At 37.9% G+C, this 23,788-nt stretch overlaps 1 protein-coding gene and 1 pseudogene across 1 annotated transcript in view; both read right to left on the bottom strand.

The window, feature by feature from the left end:
* The window catches only part of LOC136876386 (zinc finger protein 32-like), a 43,080-nt gene that overhangs the window by 13,097 nt on the left and 6,195 nt on the right, over window positions 1-23,788 (bottom strand). The window contains exons 2-4 of the mRNA XM_068228276.1: window positions 18,971-19,137; window positions 16,725-16,820; window positions 12,514-12,593 (exon numbers count right to left, since the gene is read on the bottom strand). Of these exons, the coding sequence (XP_068084377.1) occupies window positions 12,514-12,593; window positions 16,725-16,820; window positions 18,971-19,126 (332 nt within the window). The 5' untranslated portion in view covers window positions 19,127-19,137. The remainder of the gene's footprint in view (window positions 1-12,513; window positions 12,594-16,724; window positions 16,821-18,970; window positions 19,138-23,788) is intronic.
* On the bottom strand, window positions 10,353-10,471 carry LOC136876562 (5S ribosomal RNA; annotated as a pseudogene).

Genomic DNA, 23,788 nt, shown 5'->3' on the forward strand with positions numbered 1-23,788 from the left:
GTTTCCCCTCTTCTCATGCCTCCATGTCTTTGGGCTACATCCCCTGTCCCTTTCTGGGGATCCAATCATTGTTGACTCGCTCGACACGTCACCTCGCCCCTTGGGCAAGGTCACGGTTGACCGAACTGAGTGAGATGATTCTGCTTCTTGTGATTGAAGGCGACACACATACGACCTGGTGCCACGCAGAGGTCGATCTAGGTTTCACTGACATGGAGGTAGGAGCTGATATTTCTATAGTTCCCCGATGTCTTACCAAGTAAGAAAAGGTATGAGGTGGTTGGACCCCTTCTAGTATTGTATTGATATGAAATCAAGGTGTTAGGTTTGCACAAAACTTATTTGTTTCTTGTAATAGTCTTGTTGGTGCATTTACATAGAGCTAATGCTCATTATTTCTTGTACTATTTTCCATTTCTGCCATGGCAGTTTGTTGATGAGGCATGCCGTACCCCTTGCATGGGGATCTTTAAATTGTAAAGTCTTTCATTATGAGTTGTAAAGCCATGGGTAATGTTATTTGAGGTTCCTTATAATGAAGTGGTAAGGTTTTACGTACCTTTGTGTAATGCCAAGTAATGTATAAGTCACATCTTAGAAACTCGTAGAGTTTCTCTGCAGTTCTAAGAGCTGTTTAGATGTTATGGTAAATTTGTGCTTTCCTAAAGTGTAATAGTTTTAGATTGTTAGCCACATTATTTTCTAGAATTACCTGTTGGTATTTGGTGATAATATGAAGTGGGATACCCTCCTCTTAAGCTTGTATTATCTGTATTTTCAAATTACCTGGGCTGGTTCCCTAGGTGACCTTGTGTCACGGTTGTAAATTATACGTTATACAAGAGTGTTCTTAGTATATATTGGATAAAGAGTTTGACAGAGTTTATGTTTAAGGTGCATAGCAAATGTTGTTATCAAATCAAGGCAAATTTAAATCTGTTATATAATAAAGTTTTGGCACTTTGATTTCGAGGGCTTATCTGTCCAGCACCATAGGCCCACCACTTCCTTCTCTCTTGCTATGCTTGCCAAAGGTTGGCACAGTAAGCATATAAGCATAAAACTGCATGAATGTGACAGTCTCATTACTTTCTGAATTTACCTGCGGTATGCTCAGACAATAACCATCTTCACCTCTTGGGAAAAGAAGGGGGTATTGTAAACAGTTGTAGGATCTGAAACCCTTTGTAATTGTCCATCCCAAGCCTGCAAAATTATGTCTCTTGATCCTTTGTTTTCATTCACCAAAAGAACAGCAATTTCATTAGTGGTAGGAGCATTATACCTCCCTGTATGTGTATTAGGTGGATGACAATCTACGTAGATTATTAGCTGTAATTCTTTTGAATCATTATTATTGTTCAAGTTGTACCTAAAGGATTGAATGTAACTGTTATGTTCGTGTAAAGTTTGCTGAAGGTCTGCTATTAGATCTACATTTAAATTAGGTACCATATGTGTTCGCATGTTAAATTGATTTTGTTCAGACAGGAAATATATTTATAAGTATTGCACTTTGTTGCCTTCGGGAGGAAGTACACTGCCAATTAAATGGTAAATTTGTCCATGAACTTGAAATTGCCTTCCCTAACCTCATTCGGCGCAAAGGAAGTCATTTGAAAAATAGTATTGTAACACTGTATGTTATTTAAGAAATGTGTCAAATGTGGATGATATCCCAATAAAAGATCTTTGACTTGTGGTGGTGTATCAGGAATATCTACTGTATTAAATGTACCTTTCCCACAGTGCAACAAAGTCCTTCAGATTCGTCCTTCCATTTCTTGGCTTTGCATTTCTTACACACTTTGCCCATGTTCCCAGTTTCGATATCTTTGTGTTCAATGTAGTTATTATGTGGATTATATTCAAAGGCAGACCAAATGCATGTACAGCGTGAACATTTTGCTCTTGTGCCATTGATCTTACTTCATGCATGTGAGTTCTTTGCATAATCTTGCTGCTTTCCTGGCATGCTGTTAACTTGTATGCAAGTTCTGACTTATGAGTCTCTGTGACCACTCAAAGATAGATTCTCAAATTCGGTATGCTCTCATATGTTCACTCTTATCGGCAAGTCTCTCAATAATACCAATATAAATGGTCCGTTATAGGACATTATTTCAGATTCCCTATGGGAATCAACATCTAAGTCTCTCAATGTTGTGAAGTTGATTCGTTAGATATTCTTAATGAGGATGCTGTTGACATTTGAGACAAAGGAATGTGTGTCTCCTCATGACTTCTGTCTACATGTCTCCTCTTTTCAGACATAGCCTTTGAGGTATTCCTAAACAGGTTAGATTTTCTTTTCGGCATGCTTGATTTTTTCAAGGACAATTTTCAACATATGTGCTTAAGGTAGGTACTTAGTTATTAAAATAATTAGGCAGGTATTAACTACTGAATAATTTTTAATAGGTTTTGATAATTAACCTCAGCAAGTCTTCAAATTATTCTCTCCTGTTACTTATTTTGATGCAGTGGGCCTACTGATCTTTTCTTTCTGTTGACAAAGAGGTTCGTAAGTCAGGAGTAGTTCGAGTGCCAACCATCTTCGTGTTTATTCAGAAAGCAATGACATTACAGCGCTGCGTATCATTGAGTTAAGTTGCAGATGTACGTTTCGATATCTTTGCTGCTGGCTGCATTAGCTGTTTCTCACTATTTCACGAACATCCCTATCAATGAAGATGCTGTTGACATTCGAGGTAATATATCTTTCAATTAGTGAAATAGTTTTATAAGCGAATCAGTAGTACCATCCACATACAAACAAACTCACAAAATTCACACTTCCTCTTTATAAGTTAATATTATTATGGATTATTGTACATTTTGTAATTAAATGTATCCAATGACTTTCTACCAATGTTCGAACTTACTTTTGGAATATACAAATTAATCAATTAATCTCTTTTATATAATACCCCAACTTGGCCATATTTCCTAAGTTTCAATTTTTCATCTCCTCCTCAGCCTCCCCTGTCCAGGTAACTCCCCCAATGATTCTGCTCAAATTCCAAATTAATTCTGTAATGTACAAATTAAACCTTTTCATTCATTTCATACCCTACTCTGCTGTTTTTTTCCTGCCACCCCCCTCAGACCCCCTGTTACGCTAACCCCCCGACCAATTCTGGCTCTTAGACCACCTGTCACACTAAACATCTACCGATTCTGCATTTCTGCTCAAGTTCCAAAAAAATGTTTTAATGCACAAATTGAACTCCTTCATTTAATACCCCACTTGGCTGTTTTTTCTAGGTTTTGATTTTTAACCCTGCCCCCTAAACCCTGAGGGTCGATTTCCAAAAAACATGTTCCTAGAAAATCTGTAATCGGAAAAAGTAACTTGCTTTCCAAATTTCAAGTCTTTAGGTTTAATGGTTGAGGAGTATTCCTGATTAATGTATCAGTGAATTGATTTTTTTTCTGCCACACCCCTTAAACACCTTTGGGAGTCAGTGAAAACTTATATATAACAATATAAAATATATACTTATTAAACTCCTTTGAAATACAATATCTGATGTAGTATCAAGTAAATAGACTCTGGGATGGGTTTAAAACAATTGTTGAGGAATGTGAAAATAGGTTTGCACCTTTAAAGGTGGTAGGGAATGGTAAAGATCCACTAAATTATAACGTAGAAGTAAAGAGACTAAGAAGGAGGTGTAGGTTGGAAAGAAATAGAGTTAGAAATGGCTGTGGAAGTAAGGAGAAATTGAAGAAACTTACTACAAAATTGAATCTAGCAAAGAAGTCAACTAAGGATAACATCATGGCAAGCATAATTGGAGACCATACAAATTTTAAGATACAAAAGTTGAATTCTAGAAAAGCAGCTGGAATTGATAAGGTTTTGGGGGATATACTAAAGACAATGAGTTGGGATATAGTACCATATCTGAAGTACTTGTTTGCTTATTGTTTGCATGAAGGAACTTTACCAAATGAATGGAGAGTTGCTATAGTAGCCCCTGTGTATAAAAGAAAGGGTGATAGACATAAAGCTGAAAATTACAGGCCAATCAGTTTGACATGCATTGCATGTAAGCTTTGGGAAAGCATTCTTTCTGCTTATATAAGACATGTTTGCAAAATTAATAACAGGTTTGATAGAAGGCTGTTTGGGTTTAGGAAAGGTTATTCCACTGAAGTCCAACTTGTAGGATTCCAGCAAGGTATAGCAGATATCCTGGATTCAGGAGGTCAATTGGACTGTATCGCAATTGACCTGTCTAAGGCATTTCCCGACTTAACATACTGATTTTCATTAAATTATTTTCAGTCATCACTCCCTCTTGTCTTTTTCTTCAAGAGCTAATTCCTTTACAATGGGAGACTACTGGCAAAAATGAGTGCAATTGGACTTGACAAAAGAGTGACTGAATGGGTGGCTCTATTCCTAGAAAATAGAACTGAGAGAATTAGAGTAGGTGAAGCTTTATCTGTCCCTGTAATAATTAAGAGGGGAATTCCTCAAGGCAGTATTATTGGACCTTTATGATTTCTTATATATACACTGAAGAAAATGGAAATTGCAACACCCAGAAGGAGAAGCTGCAATACATTGATGAATTCGTCGAGGCATGGATTCAATAAGGCCCTGGATCGCTTCCTGAGGAATTGTAGCCCATGCTTGCTGCACTGTCTGGGTCAGTTGTTCCAGAGTTGTGGGAGGCTGAGGACGGTTGTCCATTTGTCGACCCATCATGTCCCACCCATGCTCAATAAGGCTGAGGGACCATTCTAAGGTTGTGATGTCGTGGAGAGCTTCTCTGGATATGCGTGCAGTGTGGACCCGGGCAATGTCCTGCTGAAATATCCCATTAGCAAGGGTCACCATCATAGGGACAACCATTGGATTGAGTACCCTATCAATGTACTGTCGAGCAGTCATTGTGCCCTCAACAAGCACTAATTGTGATTTCACATTAAAGCCAATACCTCCCCAGACCATAATGCATGGTGTTGGCCCTGTGTGCCTCTCGACAATAAGATCTGGGCGGTCCCTCTCCCCGGTACGTCGGTGCATGCGATTCCGGCTAACACTGTGGGCAAGACAGAAGCATGATTCATCACTAAAGACGACCCTATGCCATTCGTAGACCCACGTCGATCTTTCTTGATACCAGGCCAGCCTTACACGTCGCTGTTGTGGGGTCAATGGAACACCTTCTGCAGGGACACGGGTTCGTAAGGCAGCTGCACGCAGGCAATCACCAACTATTTGTTGTGTAACATGGGGTGACACAGCTGCTCGAAATTGCACTGCTGTTGCATGGGGTTTCATCCGGGCCATCCAAAAGATGTGGGGATCCTCTCTCACAGTTGTCTGTCGCACTGGGCCTGTGCCAGGTCCACGAGTGTGGGTACATTCATTTGACCACTGATGCCGTACATGTTGTACCGTAGATGCCTGTCGGCCAACACGTGCAGTGACAGTCATTAGCGATAATCCAGCCTCACATAGCCCAATTATCCGAGCCCCCTCAAATGGCGACAGTTGTTGATCGCGTAATCTTCTCTACTGTCGAGGCATGTTTGATGGGGAACACCTCACTGCACAGACTGCAAGTCAACTACGCTACACCAGAGTCCGTATACTGAAGTTGATTCCTCCGCGACCAATCATGTGGGGAGACCTGTAGCAACAATCCAATGGGTCTGAAACTTTGATCATTTACATATCTGCATAACATCGTTCCATATCTCGAAAGTCAACACAAATGACCAATGCCTACATGGTGTTGCAATTTCCATTTCCTTAAGTGTATCAATGATATATGCAAAGAAGTGGAATCAGTGATAAGGCTTTTTGCAGATGATGTTATTCTGTACAGAGTAATAAATAAGTTACAAGATAGTGAGCAACTGCAAAATGACCTCGATAATGTTGTGAAATGGACAGTAGGCAATGGTATGCTGAAAAACAGGGATAAAAGTCAGGTTGTGAGCTTCACAAATTTTCAGCCAGACATGTTGAGCCAATTGACCTGAGGAACATTTTATAAATACATCCTCTTAAGAATTTTGTTAAATTTTTTAATATATCAAAAACTGTTTGTTGAGAGAAACTTGAAACTTTGTATGTTGTATCATATTGATACTGACATAAATGATCAAAATTCTAAGGTGAAAGATGTAAATCATAGATTTTAGGATTTTCACAGATGCATCACCTTAAAGTGAGTTTGCATCTGCCCTTAAGAGTATTGAATGGGGATATATCTCAAAGTTGCTGTGTGACACATGGCCCAGCTATCAAAGACAAAATGATTTTGATTATTTAGTTGTTTTACGAACCACATACATCAGATTCATACTATGGATCATCAATAGACAGTGATATACATATTACTCTCATAGGACTCAAATGTGGTCCGGGTGAAGAATAATTTCTTCAGGGCCCAATATAAACTATTTATTTTGAACATCTTAATAACCATTATTAGGTTATTTAGCCTGTTATTTGTACCGTACATAGTCATTTGAATATTTTAAATCATTGTTAATTTGAATGACACAACATGTAGACAACTGGAACATTCCTAAGACTAGTGTCAAGTGGAAATTCAAGAATTTTAATGTAGACTAAAGTGTTTCACAATGTATTTTTAATTTTAGTTCAGAGTTTACAAACCCCATTTTATTTAAGGATTGTGTCCTTATTTTAGTTCAATTGTTTAAATGAATAGCTAAAAATGATCGAGTCATACGGTAACTAGTCCTAATTGTATAAAATATAATATGTATTGATTAGGTGGAGTAAAACATCAAGTTACAAACTAAGATTGTTAAAAGTGAGTCACATTGGCCATACTGACAAAATCATCACACTAGTGAGTCAAATTATATAATCACTCATCCTTAAAAAATATTACTTCAGGGTTACCATACCAACTATAAGAGTGGTTCAATTGAAATGTGGAGGGAGCTGGCAACACTGCAAATAAATGACAGGAAAACTAAAATGAGGCAACACTGCACAGTTAGGTATCTGCAGTAACAGCTCAAAATATGGTCAGTCTGAGGACACCACATCCTATAAGTAGAAGAAAAAGTCGAAGTAAAATTAATGGTCCAGCAGTGGTGGGGTAGATGGGTTCAGCGCACACCAGTGCTTAGATTAAAGATCTCTCACCTTGAGACTATCATGTCTTTGGTTCACAGAAGATTGCCTTATAAAATAAATGTTTATTTATTTACGAGACATGTTTTTAAGTACCGTTTTGATATAGAAAAATGTAATGCAAGTTTTGAAACATTTTTTTTATATATGTAAGCTTGTACCTTAAACCTGAGAAAGATCTTTCAAGAATGTTTTCAACCACATGCTCGCACATACTTGCAAATTGATATTCATGGGAGTGACGACACCATCATAACTTAATCTATAGCAGATTTTAGACAGTGTACTTACTTACTGACTTAACTCTTTTCGGTCTAACTGCGAGCATAGCTCGCAGCGGCCAAAATTACATTCAAGATGCGCTGCGGGCATAGCCCGTAGTAAGGTTTGACAATTCGTTAAAAATCGAGAACGAGCTATGCACGCATTCTGGTGGTTACATCCTGTTTCCTAATGTATTAGTTACGAGAATATTTAAGCAGATGGCAGTATTATATGTCTAAGTCAGAGAATTTACGATATATTTGAACAGAATGCATCAATATATGTTGTCACTCAGTGAGCTCTAAGACATGGCTTCTCGCGGCAAACATGTGCTTGACGAAAGTGATATTTTCAATATTTTATGATATATTATAAATTTATGCGCAAATGAACATATTATTGACATATGAATTTGAAACAACTTCTTGCTTTTCATTATGATTGGAGTTCATTTGACGGCCTAGCTCATGTTCCTGCGTATTTCATATTTGCGTGAATACGTAAGATTGTCTACATATTAGTAAAGTTGTCTGTTGAGTAACTTTTAACAAAATTTATGAATTAAAATAAAATTTCGTAAGAGCACCCATTTTCATTATTGTAATTGTTACTATTATTATTATTATTATTATTGAAAAATTATTATTTTTATATCGTACTTATTATCGTTGTTGTTTTGTAATTGCAATGCACATTTTAAATGAGCGAAATAGGGTAAATATTACTGTATTTCAGAAAAATGTACTTGTTTCATTTTCCGTCAGACCTTTCCTCCATTCGCAAAACATGGTATAATATATAAACAATTTTAAAATCTCAAGTAATAGTTGACAGGATACAAAGAGCGCTTTTGAAAATTAGATGCTCAAACAAACACAAAGAAAAACGAATCATGCCAATATCTCCTACAGGTACAGAGATACATTGTTTTAAAGATGCTTAAAAATGCCCAGTCCAGAACGTTTGTTAGGGATATTAAGGCCCAGACTGGAATGGGCTAAGAAACATGCTTCATAGCATATGGCTTTTAGTGCTGGGAGCGTCTGAGGTCGTGTTCAGCTTGCCTGGTGTAGGCCTTTCTATTTGATACCCATGGGCGACCTGCATGTCTGAGTGTGAGATGATAATGATAAGGTAGGGGGAGGGTGAAACCCGGTGTCAGCACATAGCCTACTCCCATTGAATAACACCAAGGGATCTGCTCAAGGCTTAATATCCCCATCCAAGAGACAAATCACCATAAATAACATCAGATAACCTCACTCCACATGAACACTGCAGAGAGGTTTGGAATTGAAACCAGACTTTTGGCACGCAATCTAGTGATTTAAAACTATATACCGCCCCATCTGCTATCCCCAACATTTTGATGGTGAACATTTTTTCCACCAATGGGACTCAAACCACCTAACCACAATGTCAGACCACAGAGACTTGATGTCTTTACGATCATGGCAACCAGACGGGCAGAGAAAGTGCTTCACCATTGATCAAGTAGCTCATGATGCTGTGGAAGAGTTTCAACTGGAATCTAGCATTCTTCTTTAATAATAATAATAATAATAATAATAATAATAATAATAATAATAATAATAATAATAATGTTATTGACTTTATGTCCCACTAAGCATTCTTCTTAGTGGAAGGTATACAGAAACTTGTTCAGCATTGGGATAGGTGTCTTAACAATGAAGATGATTGTCTGCACACTCTCTTGAACTGTCATTAGTATGTGTCATTGTGATATAGTTTGTGCTGACCAATACACACACTTATTAAATTTCTAGACACCAGTCTATATTTCAATTGAACAACCCTCATACAAGAAAAAAGAGTGTCGAGACCATTAAATTGGAAATGAAATGCCCTGCTCTCGCTCCCTAGGTACTATTTAAAATGACAGTTTCTCAACTAAATAGCCCCTTCTTTATTGGAAAACGATGGAATAGGAAAGGCCTAGAACTGGGAAGGAAGCAGCCATGGCCTTCATTAAGTTACAGCCCCAGCATTTGCCTGGTGTGAAAATGGGAAACAACGGAAAACCATCTTTGGGGCTGCCAACAGTGGTGTTTGAACCCACTAGCTTCCGGATGCAAGCTCACATCTGCGCACCCCTAACCGCATGGCCAATTTGCCCGGTAAACAGTTTTACTCACTATCCAAATTTGAAGATAAAGTAATGCTATTGTCAAGTCCAGCACCTTCCTAATAGGTAGGTAACACTGGTAGTTACGATCAGCTCCACGGTTACTATTCAATAGACAAATAGTCCAAAGTGTCATGATAAGCTTTCATTTTATTTTTCAGTATATAAAAACCTTTTATACTGCCATAAGACCTATCTGTGTAGGTGTGATGTAAAACCACTAGGAAAAAAAAATAATTATACTATGGTCATCTGAGAAGAAGTCGCGTGCATGTGGGGTAAGAGGTGCTGAAGGTAAGCATAGCTGCTACGTATGCCCCAGTCTCAAGTCTCAAGGCCGGACAAGAAACATCGGTTCTGTCCACGGTGATTCTTGTGAACTAATGCGCTGCTGTGAAGTTTCAAACTGGTAGTGCAATTGTGCTTTACTTACACATTTACTGTAAGTACTGCATAATGATCAGTGTAATAATAAACACACATGTCTTTCAGAGATGCTCGCAATGTTTAATTTTTTTTAATGTAAAAAATGCTATTTGCTTGGGGCGTCGAGCTATAGAGAACTTTTGCCCCTACTTGCACCATGTGATATGAACCTGCGTGTAAGTGGCATAGAAGAAGTGTAGAGTGTTGAATGTGAGGAAAGGAATATTAAGGATGAGACAATCACCCAGTCTCCAGGCCAAGGATATTAATCATTTACAATTAAAAACCTCTGATCCAGCCGGGTATCGAACCCAAGGCCACCGGGTGACAGGCGGATGCATTGCCCCCTACACCACAGGGCCGGTCAAAAGGGAATTGAACCAGCGGCACGTGGTGTTACCAAGCGGTCACCAATCCAAGTACTGACCATGCCCAATGTTGCTTAACTGCGGTGATCGGATGAGAACCGGTGTATTCAACATGGTACGGCCGTTGGCTCACACTGTTTATCATGACTAATGTTTGTAGCTTAGTGTAGTATCTGTTACTCATGCCATACCTACAAGCAACCATGACATCTCGTGAGACACAGATAGTATGTAGTGCTCTGCTGAATGCTATTTTGATGTATCTATGTTTTTTAAACTGTAGTTTATGTATTGTATTTGACTTTGTCTATTGCAACTGTATGCTGTCTAATGGCAATAAACTATATTATTATTTAAGCTCTTTAGGTTTTTTCAATCGTGAAATTACTAGCATTTCACCCCAGTATAACAGTGGGCTCACCAGTTGGATTGCTACATATTTCCAAGACACTGGCAGCTAGTGTGCCGTTGAAACACCACTGCAAGCCTGGGGTGAAACGCTAATAATTTAACGATTGAAAAAGCCTAAAGTGCTCAAATATTTTTAATATGTGCAATCAATGAAATTAAATTAAGGCTTCCTTCTAGGAACCTTATCTTTTATATAAAAGCCAATGGCAGGCATTTATACAAGTGGAGGCACATACTTTCCTTACTGCACCATCACTGTATTGTCCTACATACGAGGCTTGCAGTGGTGTCTCAACAGCACCTAATTGCCAGCGTCTTGGAAAGGTGTAGCAATCCAACTGATGAGCCCACTGCTACACTGGGGTGAAACGCTGGTAATTTCACGATTGAAAAAGCCTAAAGATCTTACATATTTTCAACATTTGCAATTGATGAAATTAAATTATGGTTTCCTCTTAGGATTATTATTATTATTATTATTATTATTATTATTATTATTATTATTATTATTATTATTATTATTATTATTTTCATCATTATTATTATTTCCATCATCATTATTATTATTTCATCACGTGCCAGAAACATACTTGTACTTTCTTGAAATATATGCATCTCTTTCTGTCTAGGTGAGTTACAGAACTCATGGTAGAAGTATTCTCTTACAGCTAATGACAAGAAGAGTGATTTATAACTTCCATTATACCCAGTCCTCCTGGTTCAATCCTAACAGAAATTTTTTAAATAATATGATCTACATAATTACAGCAGAAAACAAATACGAAATGTTAGAGAAAAATATAAAGTGAGATTATTTATCACCATCATGGATGAAAATCTCTGAGAACTTAAATGAAATAGCTTTCCCTAAAGAAGTCATGATATGTGGAGAAACTGAGGAACATGTACAGTTGAGGTTCAGTGAATGGAAGGTTTTTCAGGAATTCAGATAAGCAAAACCAAAACAGTAGAGATGGCTATAAATAGTGAGGGATGACCAGTGAACTTCATGTTAAGAAACCATCCACTAAAAAGTGTGGAAAACTTTGCCAACCTTGGATGCGTAGTTTCTCAGGAAACATTAGCCACAAAGGCGGAGGCAAAGGAAATGCAGAAGACAAGTAGGAACATTCCTTTGGGATCCCGAAGTTCCAAGAAGAGCAAAGCTGGTGAAGTTCAATCAATACTTCATACAGATCTTACTCTATGGTATCGCAACATGCACCCTCACCAAGGTTACAGGTAGTCTATCTAAGAAGAAGATCCTGAAGTTCACAATTCAAAAAATCGAAATTGGACAAGTTTAGGAATGACATGGTGAGAAAGGGAGCTGGGATTGAGACATTGTGGTTAGATCAGGCCAGCACTCAGGTGGTTCAGGCATGTGAAAGGATGGAGCCAACAAGGACAGCTTATGTTAACCTGGAGAGTCAACAGGCAGAAAAATGGATGGTGTGAAGACCAAGAACCCATTGGATATTGGATAGACATCATAAAGATTGGCCTTGCAGCTTGGGGAAGGACATTTCAAGATGCCATGAACAACAGAACTATCTCAATAAGACACAGTAGTACCCGGAAAAATTGAACTGTAAAATGATGATGATGATGATTAAACATATTTTACATTACATTTCATATTAAGGAGCTTTTACAAAATTCTTATCATGCAAGCTATGCCCAAAATAAAATTTAAAAAATTGAAGGATCTATATTAAAGCACTAAGTATCACATTTGTGCTTTGTCCAAGGATACTTACTAGTCTTCTTCGTCAAATGGTACTTCAGTGGCTGCTTCCGGATACTCAAGCTTAACTTCTTTCTTCTCAAACTGTATCTCCTATTAAACAATAAAAAATATCTATGTAACGATGAAGTTAATATTAACATGTTTACTCATGTAACTTCTCCACTTCTTTTGCCTGAACACTTTGACCATCATGTGCATAATATTTGGCAGATATTGTAACACCTAAATGAATTAAATCTACAGCTGCAAAGGAATTACTATCTAATAACTGATACAGATGCTGCCATACAGGGATTTAAATTGAAGATAACCTTATGGAAGGACTAAAGTACAAAGAAAGATTTCAACTATTTTGAGTGCTTAGGATCTCTGAACTCTGATACTGAGTCAGAGAAATATGTTCATCTCCTACATGAGATTCATAATAGATTTAAAGACCTTGATGGTATTTGACAGAAGCTGCAACTGTTCATTTTAGTATTTCAGGAACAGCCAGAGGTAGTACCACACAACTTACAGCTAGAAATCATAAATCTCCCATGCAACATATGGCTCAAAGAGGAATACAAAGAACAGGTGCTTCTTGAGTGTTATCAACGACTGAACCCGTCTGATTTCCTAAAAGTCCTAATGCCCACTGTAGAAATAACAGCAATGTTTGGAAGCACTTATAGGTGTGAGCAGTGTTTTTTATTTATTTTACAAACGATCTTGGACAAGACTAGGTTCAGATCCTGGGCAAAGTCTTGCCTACAATCAGTTATGAGACTTGCCTACACTATGACAGTCCAACTGAACTGTAAGTGAATAATTGCTAAAAAGAAGTTGTAAAAGATTGTGTGAGATGTGAAATCCTAGTTACATAGGCTATGGCATAAGGATTTACACTGTAATTATTTGTTAGTGCGTGTTTGTATTTATGTACTTTTGTATCAACATAGTAGCTTGAAAAGTCAAAATGAGTTTATTGGCTGAGAATGACCTTCATATGTCAAATGACCTGCCAACATAAAGATCATTTTGTTCTGACACCATTTATATGCTGATTTTCTTTTCACATTTCACTACTTTTGAACAAACCTGGTAGAACGCAATGACAGCATTTGCTGAATAGTCACTATTACCTACACTCACTGATTTAATAAATGTCTTCTGCTGTTCTTTACTTTGTACTTCTTCAGCAAATGAACACTCAAAAAACAAGGTACAGGTTACTAAAGAAAAAACAACTCATTAACTGAAAAGACTCTTCACAAGACAGAGCGAAAAGAATGCAGGAAGATCCCACCCCCTCCCTTTTCCTCAAGCAATCTATTTGTGTTGTAAGTGGTAAAAAGAAACAAAAGTTACTCAGAGCTGATAATAGCATGCATTTTTTACTGGCAATGAATGTTCAAACACAGACAAAACCAATTTTGTTTGAGATCACTGAAATTTTCATTAATTTCAAACTTATATGCTGAAATAAACTGTGTTTAGAATATATAATAATGCTAATGACCTTCAAAATATGCATTTCTATTTTTGCACATGCAGTTTCAAAAGGTCCAGGCACTCCAGATAACTAACACGACAGTAGTATTTGTACTGGCATGTAACAGACTTGATAGGGAACACTCTGGTTACATCTGAGCTAAATAATCTTTGTCTTTGTCTTCTGACCAAGGCAGCTCTGGTTCATATTCCAGTCAATGCAATTTACTTTTTAAACAGAAAGTCATATCACAATATAAAACCGTATCCCACTCTAATTCGGGGCAATAGAATACATCCACAGTATTCACAACCCATCATAGGAGGAACTAGAGGCTATCAACAAGGGAGCATGGGTTGGCAACAATGGTTCCCTTAGCTGAGTCCTGGCATTGCCTCCACTTAATGGTGTACCTTAATTAAGGCCACAGCCACTTCCTTCCAACTCCTAGGCCTTTCCTATTCCACCATCGCCATAAGACCTATCTGTATTGGTGCGACGTAAAGCAATGAAGTCAGTAGGAATGGCAGGATTAAAAGCAATGCTTTCATATGAAATACTCGATCAAATGAAAAACCACACATTTTCTCACTTTAAACGAACAGTACTACGCTATGATCTAACTATCCAAAGTTCCAGAGCTGGAATAACCAGGCCGCAGACATCCGTGATCTGTAAGCACTTGGCAGGGGGTTCAAATAGTGCAGAGTCCCAGGGCAAAAACTATGCTGTTTATTTATCTGTTTCCAAGGAGTACTCGATGAGTCGAAAATCTCAATTCACTACATTGGCGGGGGAAAAAACTATCTGACTTGGAGGCAAACATTTCCTCCAAGCCAGAGGAGAATCCCCATCTGCTAATTTGGAATAAAATAAATGTAGATTTAATAAAAGTGAAGAGGAAGAACCTTTTCTTAAGAAACAGCTCTTTTCAGGGTTGAATTTTGAGTTATTTAGTGAATTATGATGTTATAATTTGGAATAGGTCTAAATTGTAATTCTAGACCAGTTCATACCTCTACTAAGAGAGCCTCTGCCTTAAGTTTGCACAGTAATCATTCAAAACAGCACGTCAGAGTAGGTATGAAATAGCAGCAGCAGCGTCTTAAATAATGCTATTTGCTTTACGTCTCACTAACTACTTTTACAGTTTTTTGGAGACGCCAAGGTGCTGGAATTTTGTCCCGCAGGAGTTCATTTATATGCCAATAAATCTACACACATGAGGCCGACATATCTGAGCACCTTGAAATACCACTGGACTGAGCCGGAATCAAACCTGCCAAGTTGGGGTCAGAAGGCCAGTGTCTCAACCATCTGAGCCACTCAGCCTAGCTTTGCAACGTTATAGTATCTAACTTGTGGTCTCTAAATATGAATAACATGGAAATAAGTAGCTTTTCCTAGATTCTACTAAGTATCAATCTTTTTATTTTTACCACTTGGAGCATCCTAATATCAATTAACACAGTGACTGCTGCCTGACACACATGTCGTCATGTTGTTCTCATACTACATGCCGTTGACATGCATGTGCACCATTGTATATGATATGGTTTTATTTGTCTTAACTGGTTGGCACTGTGATTGGGCTTTGTTCTTTTATAACAGCACTAGAATGATGCTCGAGTTACATGTTCAGGTTATTAGTTCATGACCCGTTGCCTTCAAACGTAGTGTAATAGTGGATGAAAGTGGCAATAACAGTTACACTGGTCCTCCAAATTGCATCACAAAAAGTAGATGTAAAAGGCAAATCAATGAGAAATTGATATGTGAATTGTGCCATGAAAAGGGGAAAAGAACTGACTCCATTTATTATTGTACTCAGTTCCCTGAAAATCCTGAAATTTGCCTAGCGCCTTGCTTTAGGATTTATCACTAGTGCTATAAATGATGCGTATTACTATAATAATATTTACTACTGCATCAAAAAACAGTCACCGAAGGATATTCTTGGTGTGGATGAATGAATGACTCAACGAATCAATAAATAAATTTTTTTTAGTTCTACGGCCACCTATACAAAATGGATAAAAAGTGTCTAATAAAGAAGATCTTCAAAATATTGGAAAAGAGACCTGAAGTTTCAAATAACTGGCTCCAGGAGTTCAGAAACTACTTTAGTAGAGTAGCTCTTGGGGGGGGGAGGACATCTCAGATCATGCACGATATGGATTACTGATCAACAACTTCCAAGGGCTTCCATAAAGAAGTGAAGTAAAACAGAGGATAGATGGAGGAAATAAGACAAGCTACCACAGAGAGAATGCAGCAATTCTGAGCTTCTAAAAAGACTTCCAAAAATAAGTTACTTTACTTGGTATCCAGACCAGAACAATTTAAAAAAAAAAGGTATTACTAGTAACATTACTCCATATGCAGCAAATCTCTATCATGAATGGTGTGAAAATATTGCTCATGGAGTTGGCTGGTGTTTAGATTTCAGTGGGCTTAGTAGATAGATATTTAATAGTACCTTCTGGCTTGCTAAGGAAAGCAACAGGAAAATGTCCCACTTCTCATTTACCTGGTAAAACTATCAATGACACCTAGGCTTCCTATGATGGATCTATTGAGGAATCAACAGTTCTCTAGCTGAGGACTCCACAAAAAAAATAGGTTCACAACTGAGATTAGGGAAAGAATAGGATGGGAGGTTTTATTTAATGGAATGTATGTAAATAGTGATGAAAAGCAGGGGCTTTTCACCATGTCCCCAGGGTAATGTAGGAGGATAATCTCACCTGATGTGCATCCTCATCCAAATATTCAACCTCAAATTTTGGTACAACTAGGTGAACTGCTTCTGGTTCATGCTCCATATCATTTTCATTATTATCCTGAAAAAAAAAAAAAAAAGAACATTCTTCATTAGGAAATTACAGTACATGCTCACATTACATTTCTTTTTTTTAAAGATAATGAAGTACTGTATTAGCCTGCATAAAGAATAAGACTATGTTTCTATGTTTCTTCATTATTATTATTATTATTATTATTATTATTATTATTACTATGTGCCAGCCTTGCAGTAGTCCCTTTTGGTACTTCCTGGAAGGGGCCTGTGAGTCACACAACTGGAAAGCTCCCAGCCAGGCTTTCCATCTTTGGTTGGTTCCCTCGTGAGTTTCTGGGAAATGCAACGAGGATGTTCTGTCTCTAGCCACATCACGAATATTCTGGCACACATCACCCGAGCTATAAAAAGGAGGCTAGCTGCAGACAGTCAGTCAGTGTTAGAGTCAGAGTGGGACTCAGAGGTGGAGTCAGTCTTGGACTCAGTTCTGGGGTTGGAGTTGGACTCGGTGTGTTGGTGTTTGGCGGCTGGGTTAAGGGCGACAGAGGTGTTGGCTGTCTCTAGTGTCCCATTGGAGTCTCAGTGAGGAGTGGTTGTTGCGTAAGAGTGTTGAGTCAGTAGCTGAACTGAAGACGGCGTACGGGACAGAAGACAGTTTGCTGCCTTAGAGTACTGTGTGTGTGCATGCGTATGTGTGAATATGTGTGTGTGTGTGCGTGCATGCGCACGCGCTTCTGTGGACTGAGAACCGATGTAGAGTCAGACACTGGAGCAGGTATCATGAGCATAATTGGAACAGTGTTAATGATCATTTTATGAGGAGTACAACACTGCTGTTTAGCACAGTTGAACTGTTGCTGTATAGTTGTTCATGGTGTTTGTGTGAATTACTAGACTGTCTCTGAAGTTGTACCAAGGAACAGTCATCGCATGTTGCATGGCGAGTAGCCCTGTGTTCAAATCTAGCTGTCTGCATGCAGTTGCCGTGTGGGGTGACTGGAGTTGGAGAGGTGAAAGTAAGGTGAACCTGTGAATAGGATTATAGCCCTTTCAGATAATTCCAATGAGCCAGGACTCCCTGCTGTGTGTAAAGAATGGAGACTTGTAAATAGATAGCAACTAGTAAGTGTGGCCATTCATGGTTGAGTAGAACTGTGTGTGCATTTATTTGGTCATCGTGAAATAAATTAGAGCAATAAAACAGGCAGTGTTCTATTATTACTATTATTATTATTATTATTATTATTATTATTATTATTATTATTATTATTATTATTATTATTATTACCAAGCTCGAAAACTGCAGTCGCTCAAGTGTGGCCAGTATCCTGCATTCAGGAGATAGTGGGTTTGAACCAACTGTCAGCAGCTCTGAAGATGGATTTGTGGTTTCCCATTTTCACACCAGGCAAATGCTCTTCCTCAATTAAGGCCACAGCTACTTCCTTCCCACTCCTAGCCCTTTCCTGTCCCATTATTGTTATAAGACCTATCTGTGTTGGTGCGACGTAAAGCAACTTGTGAAAATTATTATTATTATTTACCATAAATCGTACAGAATTTATGGACGGTCTGGTGATAGAGAGCAAGCCTCAAGTACAGTACATTAAATGCTTCACAGACCCACACAATAACACTTATACTTATTTTCACTCCCATTCATGTACACGCTGAGTCTTGCCACACCATTTTTACATGTTTGTAAACTGCATTAGAGGCAAGGCTTTTATTTCAGGTGATAGTCCATTCCAGAGTCATGAGGAGCATAAAATACAGAGTTGTCTTACAACTGCAACTTTACATTTAATAAGATACATTTTCATGATTAAAAAATTGATTAAAGGAGTCTGGTTTGGAGGTACGTTAGGAAGATCAATATCTTACTACAGGAGGTTGTATGTACCAACTGAACATAATTGCAATTGTCAGGAAAAAGACATGTGCTGTTGTAATTGATCTAACAGTTAGGTTTGAGGACAATACTGAACAACTCCACAACGTGAACCTGGAGAAAAAGAAAAAAAAAAGTACATACGAGTCCACAGTTCTCTACCTGAAGTGAAAATATGATGTTAGTGGGAACAATGAGGTCGTAGGATTAATGATAGGTACAACAGGAACCATTGTGGAATTTCTGCTGGGTACTTTTAAACTGTACATAATTAATCTTAATTTAATTTTCCAGCAAGTCACCTGTGTTTCAGTATCTTCATTTGCAGGATGCAACTCGGTTTTGATATCATATTGCATAGGTAACAAAGGACCAACAGAGCCCCTCACTCCAGACAGACAATCTACAGGTTCATCCAAAGAAACTGGTTCATTCTTGAGGACTTTCAGATGCTCCATGATTAAAGAGGCTGAAATAAATGCAATGCATTAAATGACTCCATCAGATATGATAATAAATTTTAGTATTATGATTACAACTATGGCCATTTAAAATATTTAAATATTTTTGCCTTGCCCATAAGTTTTACCATTTTCTCCTGCCCCAAACTTGTTCACCTCTCCATTCACACCTAGAAGATCCTGTACAGCTTGATCAATCATGTAAAGTATAGTAGCACTAAATGATTCACATATACACTGGCAGAAAATGAAATCCCATCACCAATAAGGAGTTGTGTTGATGAATGAAATTTGGAGGTGCGTTTACACATCTGGAAGATGATGTCTATTCAAATTTGCACGCTGGTTGATGAAAAGTGGTGTCAAACTTGCAAAGCAAATTTGCTTTAAATATGTGCTGTACACTTTGTGAGTGTTAGTCATCACACAGTGTTGACGTTGTGAGGGAGGTGTGAGTGGAGACGAAGAAGGCAGTATCGGCAGCTTACTGAGTTTGAACAAGGCCATGTAATAGGGTTATGAGAAGGAGGAAGTTCCATCCACAATATCACAGAAAGACTTGGCAGGGATGTATCCACAGTATATCGATGTTGGCAATGATGTTCAAGGGAAGGCACTGGCTCAAGAAGACCAGGAATGGCCACATACGGGCCACTATGGAGAGGGAAGACCGCCGTATTCGCCACATGGCTGTGGTGGATTGTACTGCATCTTTAGCAGCCATTAGAATTTCAGCTGTCACCAGAGTAACAGTAAAGTGTAATAAACTGGATTATTTGTGGGACAGCTCAAAGCCAAACGTCCTGCACTGTTCGTACCACTAACTCTGAATAACTGCCATCTACAAATTCAGTGGTGTTAAGCTAGAGCTCATTGGAGAATGGTGTGGAGATATGTTGTGTTTTCAGATGAGAGCCATTTCTCTCTTGGTGCCAGTAATGGCCATAGGTTGGTGAGGAGGCCAGTTGAACACTTGGAACCAAGTTTTTTTGTGATTTCAACACATTGGATCTATCTCAACATTATATCATTATGTCAGACTGGTGAATGAACCAGTTGTGCTGCCGTTTATTCATAGTACACAAAGGGGTGTTTTCCAATAGGATAACAATCGTCCACACACCACTGTTGTCACCAACATACTCTACAGAGAGTGAATCAGTTATCTTGGCCTGCAAGATCATCAGACCTTTTGCCCATAGAGCACGTAATAGAAAGAATAGGAAAAAGATTCAAAAAACAAGAGGCCAGGAATAAAATGGATTCATTGATTTTTGGAACAAAATTGAGAATTAACTGTGAAGTGAGGAGAAAATACATTGAGAGCTCAAGTAGCAGTAACAAGAGATATGGTCTAGTACTTTAACAACACTCTGGAGGGCATACCACCTTTGAATATTGCAAATTATGATGAGATCAACGTTAAACTTTACAGACGGTCCAGGTGAAGCTAAAATGATAGTCAAACACAGAGTGAAATATCCTGAGCAGAAACTAGAAACATCGAAACCCACACAAGTGTGCTATTACAGCTGATGGAATGGTATTATCCATCAGTATACAAACATCTGTATCTGGATGAAGGGAGCATTGAAGGTGCTGGTTAAAATAGAAACTCCAGTGGTTGGTTCGATACTACCAAGTCTGAGAGCTGATTTTTGCAAATACTGATGATCTGTATTTTAAAAATCTGAATGGCACCAAAGTACTCACCAAAGACGTTTTTTTCAAACCATCTTTCTGTTCATGTAATACAGATATGACATATTCATTTTTCTGCTTCCACCTAATTTGACACATGAATCAACCACTAGAGGTATCATTTTTTTACCCCTGAAACTTGCATGGTGAAGCACCTTGGACGAGTGGAAGAAGACCGACAAGGTGTCTTACAAAATTTGAATTTTCTTGACAGCTGAAAAAAAAAATTGAGAAAATAAAAGTCAGCACTGCAGCAAATGTCATATATAGCTTTCATAAAACTGGAATTCATCCCTTCTCCCATGAAAAGGTGCTATCACTAATTTCAGACATGGACAACACAGGTTCCATGAGTGATGAAAAATCATGGACTGAATCATTTGTTAACTATGAAATGAAGACAGCAGAAAATTATGAAAGTGTTGTCAGGATTTGTTTCCTAGTTTTGTATTTAGATTTTGTTACAAGTCAACTGTAATTTTTTTACTGTAAAATATTTGTTATTGGTGTTCCTTCATTATATTCTAATTCTATGTCTGTCTGTTAGGTCATCAGCCCAGAGGCTGGTTGGATCCTCAAATAGCACCACCAAAGGTTATGCGGTTATAAGGAAACCCCAAAAACCAATGGCAGCACCAAAATGAGGTGTACTAGGCAAGATGACGAGTGAGGTAGTTTGCCATTGCTTTCCTCACTGGGTCAGAAAGTACTATTGCAGCACGACTGACCCTATGAGCAGCACCTTTCATAACAGTCAGATTCTCTAGTCATGCTTGAATGTCATTACTCAGCTCTACCCATACCCCCAGCAACTTCCATATTGTCACAGCCATGGATGTTGACTTGGACTTCGGTGGAAGCTACACTTTACTCTGGCCTGTGCCAAGAGATGGATGCAAAAGTACTGTATCCATCAAGAAATGATAGCAGGCAGTCTAATTCTATACAGAAAAATAAATAAATAAGTACCTGATCTCATAGTGAAACACCGATCAGAGAATTTGTTTTTCAAATGCTGAAATATTGTTGCAAAAGAAATTAAATACATAATAAACAGAGAGCAGGAATACAGCTCAATTTAGACTAGTTTTGGGATCTTCAAAATTCTATTAACAAGAAAGTTATGTATAAAAAAGCATTAAAAAATATCAGTGTTGCCCCATGTGAAGAACAGAACTCAAGTTTTACCCCAGCATTTTCATTTTGTATTGTTAATATTACCTACTCTAATCACCATATTTCAATCTCTGTTAGCAGCATAACAGAGAAGGATGGAGGAGAAGGGTTTGTTATCAGAATACAGTATTAATATCTGACGCTCTGATTCAGAAGATTTTCTAAATAATTACAAAGGATCTGCAACCTGTCCCAGCAATTTCTGGGGACATTAGAGTGATCTTTTATTCACTGACTAGTTCATTAAGCCCTTTCAAATACGAGGTAGGATTTAATCCACCAACTTGGTCTCAGAAGGCCAGCACTCTGCTGACTGAGCTACCCAGCATCTGAGAAGCTTATTACATTCTGTTGGCAAAATAGTTTAAGTGGAAAATCAGAAGTCAAACAAATGTGTAAAGTAGAGAATGGTAAGTCAGTACTAGAATAGCATGAAACTGGTTAATTTTACTCAAGGTCAAGATTCTGCTTCAAGAAAAATGTTGCTCAGACATCATTCACAATAGTATGATATAACTCTAACAAGAATGTAACAGGCCTTGGATTAATTCGAGCTATATGGGAAACCCTTTTACAACACTATAACAAATGTATCTCCTTAATTAAAGCAAATAATCCATATATCAGCGCCCTATGCCCACTTCAGGAAGAACTCCAAGCTTCGTGTAAACATCTTAGTCTTCCTCAACCTGAAGTTTTGTCAAAAACATCAGTTAAGATGTTTTGTAAAGGTCTAAGAACTTGCGAATTTGAAACTTAGAAGTCTTTACCTGGATGAGGTAGGGGTGTTGAAGTCTTTGCAGATGTATCTGACTCTTAGGGGTGTTGAAGTCTTTGCAGATGTATCTGACTCTAACAAGTGGATTTCCAACACAGTTGAATTATGAACATCTGAATGGATTACCTACTTTAAAATGAATGTAAAAACAAACCATTCCAGGCAAATCCTTGGACAATACCCAATGCAGACACTGCATTGAGAACGAATCACTTGGACATATCTTAAGATTCTGTGATGGAGGAACAACACTACGTAATTCATGCCATCACATGGTGAGATCTAAAATTGCTAATGTTTTGTGACAGAAAGGAGAGCAAGAGCACAAAGAAATCCCGTGCATTACCTCAAATGCGTCTACTGGATGAGTTGATATTATTGCATATTTTAACACCTCTAGATGTGGCATTACAATTGACCCTTCTGTCTGATTCGAGATTGGTCTTCAACAAGCTGACAAGGTGGATAAAGAAAAGAAAGCTATATATGAACCTACTGTTAATTATTTCAAAGACACATATAAGCTCTAATGCATTTATGCATTAGGTCTACCAATAGGAACACGATGTTCTATACCTCTTTTCTTTTGAGCAATTTCAAAAAACATCACATTCCAACTTCTATACTAGATGAGATAGACACCATAGTCCTAAAGAAGAGTTGTCAAATTCTGAATCACTATCTTAATCCACACCTCTAGGTGATGTTTGAAATTTTATATCATATTATTATATTTTAATATTGTAATTATAATTGTCTTGTAGGTATACCGAGTCCTTTGGGGCTACCTCCATTGGGAGGTAGTTTTGTAAATTTAAAAAAAATGAGATTCTGTGTATTGCACTCAGAGGACAACCACTTCCCAGTACCATTAAATTGTTGGTAAGCCTTAGTGTACCTACAGCTATAATATTGTTATGCAATTCCACCAATTAAATACTGCAAACATAAGGCAGAAATAAATCTATATGAACTGACCACAGCTGTGGCCCATCAAGAAGTTG

This window comes from Anabrus simplex, chromosome 6 (genome assembly GCF_040414725.1).
Source record: "Anabrus simplex isolate iqAnaSimp1 chromosome 6, ASM4041472v1, whole genome shotgun sequence".
Taxonomy (NCBI): Eukaryota; Metazoa; Arthropoda; class Insecta; order Orthoptera; family Tettigoniidae; genus Anabrus; species Anabrus simplex.